Source organism: Asparagus officinalis, chromosome 4 (assembly GCF_001876935.1).
Source record: "Asparagus officinalis chromosome 4, Aspof.V1, whole genome shotgun sequence".
Lineage (NCBI taxonomy): Eukaryota > Viridiplantae > Streptophyta > Magnoliopsida > Asparagales > Asparagaceae > Asparagus > Asparagus officinalis.
In genome coordinates, this window is record NC_033797.1 from 4,059,943 (window position 1) to 4,072,179 (window position 12,237).

Genomic DNA, 12,237 nt, shown 5'->3' on the forward strand with positions numbered 1-12,237 from the left:
CACTCTTCACTGCAGCAGGGCTTCGCCAACTCTCCAAAAATCCAGATCCTCCAAAAGTGAGGCCTAAGGTTCCTATTTATAGGCATAAAGGCACACATAGGGCGTTGGGACACCCCTGGGGTGTCTAGGCAAAGCCGAGACACCCCTGGGGTGTCTCGGTAAGGCCGAGACACCCTTGGGGTGTCTAGGCTTTTCCTAGACACCCCCGGGGTATTTCGACTTGCCGAGACTCCGTTTAGGTGTATTTCGTTGTCTTCCCTGTAGATTCTTCGTCCGAACTCGGATTTGAGTGATTCCGGGTGCGTTGGATGCTTGACGAAGAGTTCGATCCGCTCTGGTTGTTGGATTATCTGTAGAGTGGTCAAGGCACGAAGGGCGTTGTCCTTTTTGTGAACACTGTCGGGTCTCCGATTGGTCCGGATCTTCGTTGTTCCGAAATCCTGTCTGCTCACGTAGCTCGTCGATTCACTTCAGTCGTTCGTCGACGTCGGTTAGACTCATGTGGATCGGATAGTGACGTTCATCGTCGCTCTTTAACACTGAACCGTTCGTGGAGACCTATAGGCAATTTTCGATGCCTACACTGTTCAAGGTGGATCTGACGGTTTGTGGAGAAAATGGTGGCTGCTCAAGGTGGAGGAGAGCAGGAGTAAGTTCGTCGGGACTGTTCGAAGTGAGGGGTGATTGGCGGAGCTGCTCGAAGTGGAAGGGAGCAGGGGAGGAGGCGACGACGGAGACTGCTGGAGGAGGAGAAGAGCTAGGGGAGGGTGGCGGTTGTTTGTGGAAGAGGAGCCAGGGGAGTCGACCTAGGGTTTCACACCCGAGACTTCACACCAATAATGAGTTAACAAAAAATTTCATTGATTCAAATCTCCTTCTTAAAAATCTGATTACAGCAGTCTTTTAAAGAAAAAATTACAGATTCTGAAATCCCTCAAATCACTCAAATTGCAACTAACTCTACTACCAAATTTGACCCAAAATTCAAAATTCAAAATTAAAATCCTACCAAAATAGAAAATCCATCAAATCTCTTACAATTAAAACTAAATTAAGATCTGGTCGAACTTGCCAAATCTTCCTTATTCAAAACTAAAATAAAAGAAAGTCAAATAACAAATATGGAAAATTGACATTATTGTCCTCATCAAGTCCACTTGATTATGCTGTGGCAACTGGTTCTATGTATAGGCATTCATTTGGAATTGTTTGGGATAGATTAGAGAGTGCAGGCACCTAGACGGTCAGATATTAAAGACATTGCTTTTGACCATTGAGTTATGGTCCTTAAATACTGACATTTGACAATATTTTACTCCTATCTCAGATGAAGACAAATTCTTATGAAGTCTTGTATGTCTTTTCTTGAGTCTTAGTAACTAATTTGTGAAGTTTGATAATCATAAAGTAAGATGGTAATGGCCACTAGGATAAATCATATTTTCCTTAGTCTGGATCTCCCCTATGCCTATGATCTTCCCTTTGATCTGATTCTCTTCCAGCCAGAAATAATCAGTTTTCTTTAATATTAGCATCGCCATCAAGAGGGAGCTTGTCCACATGGGCCAGACACCGCTTTTTCATTTCTTTATTTGATGTTGACAGGCTTTAGCTAACATCTCCTTTGCCTCCAAATCTTACCTTTATAAAGTTATATTATATTATTTTCTTATCTACATCAACACTTAACCGAAGAGAAAACTATTCGATCTTTACAAAACAATATTTTATTTAATCTCTCTCTCACCAGAATATCACGTTCATCCCTTAAACACATTTTTTATTTCCTACCTTTCTTTACCATAGTTTTTACTTACTTTATCTACCATTGCAGCTATAAAAGAGAGAGATCATTGTGCTTATCTCTTTTTTATTAGCTATAACTTCTTGTCCTTACAAATTATATCTTATTCCTAGCTAGCAAATCCATCTCTAACGGGATTGATTGTATTCGTTAGATGATTAAAGATCTGTTGCCTATTTATACCTCTCTCTTGGATCATTTATTTCAGTCCAACCACCTATCAAATAATAGAGTTATTACAATATTCTAAACCTTCATTATCTTTATCAAAGCAATCCTCTTTGATCGTAATCCGAATTAGTGCCACCAATCAATTGCTTACTTTAAGCTTACAAGCTGTTAAAGCATCAGCTTGTGATCAAGAGTGCTTACTATTGTATTGAGCTGTAATTGTGTTATCAATCAAAGAGATGTATTATGAAACAACTTTATTCTGCAATTTAAAGTTGTGACCTCTTCTAGTATTGTAAAGAGTGGTCAAATCTTGCCCACTTGGGGTTGTCAAGTAAGCCAAAAGAGGTGATGTAATCTGTAAAGAGCTTCTGGTGGAAGTTTCCTATAGTAGATTTGGAAAATCCTAGTTGAGGTGCCACGTCAGTGAACGTAGCCCAATTGAAGGGTGAACGTAGCCCAATTGAAGGGTGAACAGCCTTAGAAACCTTGAGTATTTGCCTTGTGCAGATTATCTTCTCCGTAATTTGATTGAAGAGCACCCTAGAACTTCACTTCAATCTTTCCAGATCAATCTCATAGAAGATCTTTTGGATATTCCCAGATATATTTCCTGGAACTTTCCCTCTTCTCTCAATAGATAGTCCCTTTTACATTACATGGACATTCCACAAATCTTTGTAATCATCTTTCCACCTATCTTTGAAAAGAATTATCCTTCAAGCTAAACTCGTCCATACTCCTTCAGGGAAAAATCTCAAAAAATATCCTCACTATCTCAGTAATCCCATTTACACCCCAAAAAAAAGTTTTTAATGGTCATATGACTCATATCTGAACTAACCCTATTATAATCTGGAATAGACTGGTAGACTCATATACAAATCTAAGATCGGTATTAGTGGATCAGGTTCTGCTTGATCTACCATATTGAATCAGGATTGTCAAGTATTATTTAGCTTCATGATAGAAGTCTTGGTGCTACATAACAGAGAGCAATTCAATTTCATGAGAGTTGTGCTTGATGCATAACCTTTTAATATCAATCTCCACTTGGGATAAAAGAGACGAATTGAATCAGGTAACAAACAACAGCTAAAAACTTAATTTGAACTCTATATAAGAAATTGTTACCATTGGGTTTTCCCCGCCGAACTAAAATTGCGTCCCTTAGCAGACATGAAAGGACAAAAAGGATTCATGCATCATATCTAAAGATTTGAAAAATCTCAGCGTCTCTTATTTTCACCAAAGATTTTAGCAATCACACCACGTAAAAGAAAACCTTTATAGGGTGTGGATACAAGGATTATAGATTTGTTGCACACTTAAATAAAGCTGAGAATCCATAACCAATTAAATTCAACTTTTCTACTTTCTCATATTGAGAAGTGGAAAAAAAACATATCATAGAAACTGGTTACCTACCATCAAATGATGAGAAAAAATTCTACTTATTAACAGCGAAATTTCTCACTGTAGAAGGGAAACATAATTGAAACATGATGAAAGGAAATAAAACGTGTGTTATTACTTGTGAAATGTGCAAACTTTATCTTCAAGTATCACAAAACTCACCGAGCACTTCTTTTTCTCTTCTTTTGTAGGCCACAGGTTCCATTTTCAGTAACAAAAGGTGGAGTAGCGAACAAATACTAGGAAAATGAATATATGGTTGCCTACATTGTGCGCAATGAGATGATCGCAAACCATGCATGCCTTTATGCACACACCAAAAGCAAGAAACATGGCCACATGCTGCAATAGAAGTAAGACATTAAGGAAATACCAGTAACGTGATTGTAAATGTGAAATTCAGTAATCATCCTTACCCAGAACAACTGGCTTGTAAAGAAGATCCCTACAACACAAGAGAACAAAAGTCACAATAGGAGCAAACATACATACATATAAGGCTCAACAAACTCATATAAGAACTAAATTGAAGGGGGGATCTATATAGCAACCAAATAATGAAAATCACACCGGGGGGGCCTATATAGCAACCAAATTATGAAAATCACACCTATTTGACTCGCAAAAAATGTATATAAATGGAGAACTCTGACAAACATATGAAAAATCATGAACATGCTTCACAATCCAACAATGCACCTAAGCGTTTTTTTTAAATCTCTAGATGAATATTTGAGGTTAGCATGAATATTTGGACGAATAGATTTGAAAAAAGTAGGTCATTTTATCTCTCATACAACTAAAAAACAATAACATCAAAGCCTTTATCTCAAATGTTTGGGGTCGGCTACATGAATCCTATTCTTCCATTTCATTCTATTATGTGACATCTCTTTCGTTAAGTTAAACATGATCATATCCTTCTTGATTACTTCCAACCATATTTTTTAGGTCTACCTCTAAATCTCCTGGCCCCATTAACTGTAATGCTATCATTTTTCCTAACCAGTGCACTAAGAGGTCTCCGTTGTACATGACCAAACCATCTTAGTCGATTCCCTCTCATTTTATCCTCATATAAAACAACTTTCTAATTTACTACAGATGCGTTCATTTCTTATCTTATCTTTTAGTGTATATCCACATGACCATCACAACATTCTCTACACTCATCTTTTGCACATGTTATTTTTTAATTGCTCAACACTCTGATCCATAAAGCATTATTGGTATCCCATAAAAATTTTCTTTTAGTTTCATTGGTATTCTACGATCACATAAGACTCTCGAAGCACTCATCCATTTTAACCATCCTATTTGCTTCAATGAACAACATCATCATGAATCTCACTATCATACTGAATGATTGATCCTAAATAACGAATGATTACTTTTAGATATTTCTTGACTATCGATATGCATTATAGGCTCTTTCCTTTCCATTAAGTTTAACATTATCATATCCTTCTTGATCGTTCTATCTCCCATATGCACTGTTAATCATGATAAAAAAAAGGAATATATGAGTATAACAGACAGAATTCATCTTTAAGAAATTTGATCCATGACAGTAACTTATGGTGTTGACTATTAACAACAATGGATGAGTATGTTAATTTTTCCTTTTCTTTCTTCCCTTATTGCTATCCTTATTTTATTCTTTGCTGAGGTCCAAATACACATATTTGCTTGCTAAGGCCCAAAACGAGTGCCAAAATGATTGTTGGCATAAACAATTAACTTGGCCGCTTTTTATAACATCGAAAGAAGTTAATTCTTATGTAAGTGATCAAGATTAAATAAACAATCCGTCCTAGGTGGACAGGTCTTGACGATAGTAAGTTGTAAGCCTAGAATTTGATTTAGATCAACCTTACATTTTGACTCTCAAACACACTGAATACAGTACATTTCTCAAAACCCGGAAAAATAGTGAATTAATACATGCTGTGCTCAAATTAATGCAGGCCCTTGCATTAAAACTATTTGAAATCCCAGTGTAGCCATTAAGACTTATCCCACCGTTTCGCTAAAAGAAGAGAAACATTAGAATTAAGATTCCACAATCTAATAATATTAAAAAAATCGTAAGACTCCTCGATTCTCACAAGTTAAATGCCATGATATTTCAAATCTTTAAATACTACATATATGAATTTCAGAATCATCTTTATCCACAAAGAAGTGCATCTAATGAGCTTAGGGAAAAAGAACCTAATAAGATTAGCTCAAGAACTTGCACATTTCGACCAGCAAAGAAAATTGAAACATATAAATTTGAACAGCACCCTCTAACATCTAAAACTAAGAAAAAATTGATCACAAAACTTGCAATTACGAGCTAGAATCAGGAACAGCAGGTTAAATACTAAATGGATGTTGTTCATTCAGGTTAATTTGGCAGAATTCAACGGACAAAACCTGCCACTGTCAAAAATTTTAAGGGACTCTCACAGGAAACCCTGCAGACATTGCTATCTCAAATCTGCATACACAAACAGTTATAACTTTCTAGGATAGAAAATATACTCAGGAAATTAACGTATTTGACCTAAAGAGAGAAAGGGACAAACTCTAATCCCAAACATCACAAATTCATGTAATCAAGAACAACAAGCTAAAACCCTGAATTTCTGCGATTCATTCAGGTAAAGAATTTACCAATTTGAGGGGTTTCGACTTTTGAGAAAAATCTACCTCCAATCTACAGCTATTACCGCTATTACTTTCTAGAATCATCCATTCGCATCTATAAACAGCAGCTGCATACCCGGTCATGTTATCTATAAACTTACTTTCTCAGGTTCTTTCAGTTATTCTGGATCTGCCTCCCCCTCACACACACACTGAAACAAGCAGAGCTTAAATAAGCTTACGACTTTGGACTCTGTAGCCCTCACTGTATGGTCAAGGTTAGATGATCACAATTTGGGAAATTAACATATTTGGCGTAAAAAGAAAAGGGCAAACTTTTGATTCCAAGCATTACAAGTTAAATAAGGGATCAGCTACAACAAGCTAAAACCTGATACTTCAATGATTAATTCAGGACAAAAACTTGCAATTACAAGCTAGAATCAGCAATAACAGTTTGAACGCTAGTGCAGCTGTCGTTTCTTCAGGCCAACTTGGGTGAATTCAACAGACAAAAGGCCGCAACTATCCAAACGTTACGAACTCAAGTAGAAACTCCTTTTCTCACAGAACTTGCAGTTAGAATCAGTAATAACAGGCAAATTTTGCCGATTTCAACGGCAAAAGGTGCCATATCAAAAGTTTAAGGGGTTCCACGGGACAAATTCTTATAGTTATGGCTATCTCGAATCTGCATACACTACAGTATTGAACTTTCATGAACAATTTATATCGCATCTAATAAACTTTATCTCAAGAAACTAGCATATTTGACCTAAAAGGAAATTTTAAGCAATAACGAGCTAAATCTATTAATAATTGAGGGGATTCTGAGATAAAAAATAAAATAAAAAACTTACAGGCAGACGCAGCACTCGAAGGAGGAGGTGTAGTCTTTCTCTAGGTTTTCTTCTCCGATCTTCGTCGGATCGGACGAGTTCGTAGCGGTTTCGGTGCCCGACATTATTCCGCTTAGGGAGAGGGGGTAAAAAGGAATAAAAGGGAGAAAAAAAGGTTTTTTTTTTTTTTTTTTTGGGAGAAGAACGAGAATTGGAGCTAGGGATTTATTTGCCGACTGGGGCCAAGGAATCAAGAGACGTCTTTGTATCTGGATTTTTATGTAGATTTTGCGGAGGACAAATTTTCAAATTCCACCTATTTAGAAATTTAATTGTAAAAATCGATTTAGAAACTTAATTGTAAAAATCGATCTGTTCTCAACTTAATTACTAAATTCGATCCTAGTTTCAGCTAGTTTGCTGAAACTAGGTCGAATTTGAAGAAAAACATTACGAGATTTCACGGGACTTCAGAGATTTCACGGGACTTGAAGTCCCGTGAAGTTTAAGCACCCCGTGAACAATAAGCATTTGTTAATCGATATGGTAAACTTTTCCCAAACTTCACGAATTTGAAGTTCCGTGAAGTCTCAGTCCGAATTTCAGGTTCGATCAATCTCTTTATCGAACTCTGCTACTCCTTTCGTTTGATACTATTAGGGTTTCTTTGGGTTCGTAAATAATGAGGACGAGAAACCTCACTACACCCAAATCTAGTCCCACGAAGAGAACGCCAACACAAAAGAAAACAGCCACCGCCTCGGCCGACGAAAAAACACCAGAAACCGTAACCAAATCAACACCCAAAGTCACAAGGGCGACCAAGGGTAAGCAATCCGCTTCAAAGGCCACCTCGACTCCCCTAGTTGTCGCCACTCTAGATCCCAAACCTGAAGGTAGAAAAAATTTTCTTAAAAACCACAATTACAATCTTGCATGCCCCCGAGGTGTTTGAGCTTATGTGTCATCGAACCAGTTGAAGAAGTAGAGACTGTAGTCGCCACGCCGAGTTCAGCGGAGGAGAAGAAGCCCGCAAAATTTCCCGAGAAGAGGCCCGGTGCAAAGAAGTCGCCTTTGACTGCCAAAGCAACAGCAGAAACTTCACGGGACTTCAAGTCCTGTGAAGTTGCCATAGCTAAAAAAATTTTACGGGACTTCAAGTCATGTGAACTTAAATACCCCCTAATCAAGTTCCTTAGCGAGGACTTAAACTTCACGGGACTTCCCGTGAAGTTTCGTAATGTTTTTCTCCAAATTGATAATTAAGTTGGAAACCGATCAATTTTTGCAAATAAATTTCTAAATAGGTCGAATTTGAAAATTTGTCCTGCAGAGGAAATCATTGAAACTCTTTAGATTTTGCGTGATGCAGAGGCACGGGTACACTACGCAGGTAAGACATCTGATTTGATTGATGGATTCGTTTTTTTCCCCTTTTACTTTTTATTTTTTTAATTTTTGAAAAGGATACTTCGTCATGTTTCTTTTTCCCATCTTGCTATGGGTGTTATGCTCTCCCGACTATATTACTGAAACTGTGTTATTTTAAGACTACTAAGTTTTATACACGTGCGTGATTAAATATCATGATTGAATATTTTTGGCTTACTTTCTAATTAAAATTTGCTCATCAGTTCCACTTTAATAATTTGTGCTCACTTTTATCTCTAAACTTTAATATTATGATTATTTATTTTCTTTGATGACTATTTAAATGAGCCACACCCAATTTAATTTTTCATGTTGATATTTAAATTAACAGAAAATAAATATAATTTGAAGCTAATTAAAATTTTTATATTATTTTGACTGAGATAAAACTGAGTTTTACTTTAGAAAGTACAGTGCTGTAAAAGTGAAAAATGTTGAAATAGTGTTATGCAAGAAAGGAGAATATCTAAAACCAATAATACAAAATGATTGATTAAGAGTATTTTAAAACGAGATAAAAAGAGAATATGAAGTGTGTTTGTAATCATTAATAGACTTCATAAAAAATTATAAATTAATAATTAATGGTAACTCTAGCATATTTTTATATGATAAAAGCATCCACATATGCATATAAAAGTATTAAAAAGTTCATGAAACTCCATTCTAAAGATTCATAATTTTACTCGAAATAATTAAACTATTTTATAAAATATTTAGAAAATATTATTATTTTTATTCATTCTGTTTTGTTTTTTTATTGAGCTAAGATCAATTCTTCTTCACATTTATCTTTTTCCCGGATAATTCTAGAATAGTGTCTTCATCATCTATATCGATTGTAACATTAGGCTGGAGTTGTATTTTTGTACTGTTATCTTTTATGGGCTCGTTAATCTTTTATCTTCTCATTTAACTTTATAAAGAAGCTAAATGTATTTCCTATGTTCAACAAAAACTTCTTGAAATGCAGACTTTAACTTTTTTCTATTTTAATAAGAATAAATATTAATTTCAAATATATAAAATTCTTTGTATTCCTAATTTATATTACTTAAATAAGATTAGGAGCTACCTCTTTTTTCTCTACAATAATTTTTCTGATGTGTATCCAATAAGAGTTTAAACTATCCTATTATTTTTCACAAAGATCTAAACTAAATATCTATATTTTTTATTGCCAATCTACCTTAGATTATAATATTAATATGTAATTTCTTTAATATTTCAAGAAGAAAGGATGAATTTTATGAACACATACTAATTTTTCTTATATCTTCCATGGAGAATTCTTCTTTAATTGAGATAAAGTTATTAAATTATTCTTCAATGTAACTCGGTCGGTTTTTCTTTAATAGATATATCTTATTTTAATGCTAATTCAAGTGATTCATGGACGTTTTCTAAATTTTAGATTTATTTCCGTCACTTTCCCAATTGCAATAGAAATAACTTGATTCTTTTGAAGAATATCTCTAAACATTCTGATAATTTCTTTATATATAATTCATTATATTCTTTTATCCTATAAATATTATTATCATCATAGATTAATATTTCTAAATTATAATCAATGAATGTTAAGCTATTATATTATAGTCTTTTATCATTTTTATGGATTTAAACAACTATCAATTAATGTTACTAATGTATTTTGTTACTCCAACTTATTAGTAAAATTATATGCAGTTACTTTAATTTATATAGCGATGATAATTTTTAAATTATAATATTTTTCAAATTTTATTCCTTCACAGGATGTTTTTAATCAATTCTTATTACTTTTGTTTATCCGTATCAACTTAGACTATTTTTAGATGCTGAAAAAGGATAATAAACCCTAAATTAGAATATATATATATATATATTGCCAAGTTTTAAAATTTTAGCCCTTTTGTGATTTTAAACTTTGAGGGTGTAATTTGTAATTTTTAAAACTTTGGGAGTATTTTAAAAAAATTACTTTTAAGTTTGGTAATTGTAACTTCTATATTTCATGTGTTGGTGATAATTTTTAAATGTCAAGATATTACTTACAACTCTAAGATTTTGAGGATGTTTTTTGCAATTATTAAAACTATAAGTTAGTTTTTAAAAAATTCAAATTTCAATGGTCTACCAATAGTTTCTAGTTTGTATGTGCACTAGTTATAATTTTTAAAATTTTAGAGTTTTTTATGATTTTTAAATTTTGAAGGAGTGTTCTTACAATTTTTGTAACTTTGAGGTTAATTTTGGTTAATTATAAATTTTTAGGTGCCTAAGGATAATCTCTTGAATTCATCTTTTGTTGTTTGTGAATTTTAAAATTTTAGAATTTTAGGGTGCTTTTTTATAATTTGAACATTTGATGGCGTTTTATAATTTTTGAAACATTGAGCGTGTTAATTAAAAATTTTAAATTCTTCGGAGGCGGCTGTTAATTTCTTGATTTCATGTTTGTTATTTTAGGTATTGAAATATCAGAAACTTTTAGGTGCATTATGGTAATCCCTTGAATTTATCTATGTTGTTTGTAAGCTTTAAAATTTTAGAATTTCATGGTGCTTGTTTGTAATTTAAAATTTTGAGGGTATTTCTATAATTTTTGAGACATTGAGGGGTTAACTACAAATTTTAAATTCTTTGAAAACTACTGATAATTTTTTGATTTCATGTTTTCTGCTTTAAGTTTTGAGACGTCGAGATGGTTTTTATAATTTTAAACTTTTCAGGTATTTTGTGCAATTTTGATAATTTTTAAGTTTTTTGCAATACTTCATGTATTATAATATATTAGCTACGTATAATTTCTTTATCTTAACAAACTAATACCATAAAGATGTTTTATAATTTTTTGTTAATATTGTTTTTTAAAATTGTTAAACTATATATAATTCACGTAGGATTAGGATAGGATATAGTTATGATTAGAAAAGATTAACATATAAATAAAATATTTAAAATAATAAAGGGTATTGTTAACTATAGAAAGATTTTTCTGAACTCATGCTTTTTAAAGGGAGTATGATTTTAATGCAATCAAATGTTTAATTTTGTACCGACTATCATTCAGACTAATTTAACATAGTTCAAAATAGTCGGGTAGAAAAATATAGTGGAAACAAATGATGCAGAAACAAATCTAGTTAAGACAAGTCACGAAAGCAAAGGACACAGGGTAACATAGCAGAATATAAATCGATGGAAGTAAAATGTTATTTTCAAAAACATTAATGCTTTATTTGGGAGTTTAGTAAGGGAATGAACAGAAAGTTAAATAATGAAAATGAAAGATAGGGAATGAGAGTAAAAAGATAAAATGTTATTTGGGAGTTTAGTAAGGGGAACGAAAGTTGTTGTGCTCTAATACCAATTGTTGTTGAAAACCGTGTCGAGGAACCAAACCAAACGCCGATCAAAGAGGGCCAAAACCAACCAAAATCAATGCACAAACAAAACACTAATTTTAACGTGGTTCGGCAAGTTGCCTACGTCCACGGGGCAAGGGGATGGGGTTTTCACTAATAGAGAAAGAGTACAAACTGAGATTACAAATCACTCGAAGGAACAAACTAATCTCACCAACAAAACTTTTAATCTTTCCAAATAAAACCCTAATCAAAAGCTCAAAAAAAATACCTCTTTTTATGCTCCAAATATCCCCCAATCAATGCTTAATAAAAACTCAATCAAAGCCTAAACAAAGCCAAAGAAACCCTAAAAACGTGTCTCTATTTATAACAAAGCACAATCCCAAACTGATTGGGATTCTAAAAACGAGTCTGTCACACTCTGGTGTGGCACACACCACACCCATGGCTAGGGGTGAGCACGGTTCGGTCCAAACCGAAAAAACCGACCGAACCGACCGAAAATCAATGGTTCGGTTCGGTTTTAACACTCAGCCGGTTCGGGTCGGGTTGAAAAATTTTCAACCCGAACTGCCCGAACCGACCGCCT

General features: G+C 33.8%; 1 protein-coding gene across 2 annotated transcripts in view; it reads right to left on the bottom strand.

Annotated features, from left to right (window-relative positions):
• LOC109836402 (E3 ubiquitin-protein ligase PRT1-like) overlaps positions 1-7,095 on the bottom strand; it is a 33,326-nt gene extending 26,231 nt beyond the window's left edge. For both annotated transcript variants that reach the window (XM_020404293.1, XM_020404292.1), the window contains exons 1-3: positions 6,886-7,095; positions 3,808-3,836; positions 3,554-3,733 (exon numbers count right to left, since the gene is read on the bottom strand). In XM_020404293.1, coding sequence (XP_020259882.1) covers positions 3,554-3,733; positions 3,808-3,836; positions 6,886-6,989 — 313 coding nt within the window. In that variant the 5' untranslated portion in view covers positions 6,990-7,095. The remainder of the gene's footprint in view (positions 1-3,553; positions 3,734-3,807; positions 3,837-6,885) is intronic.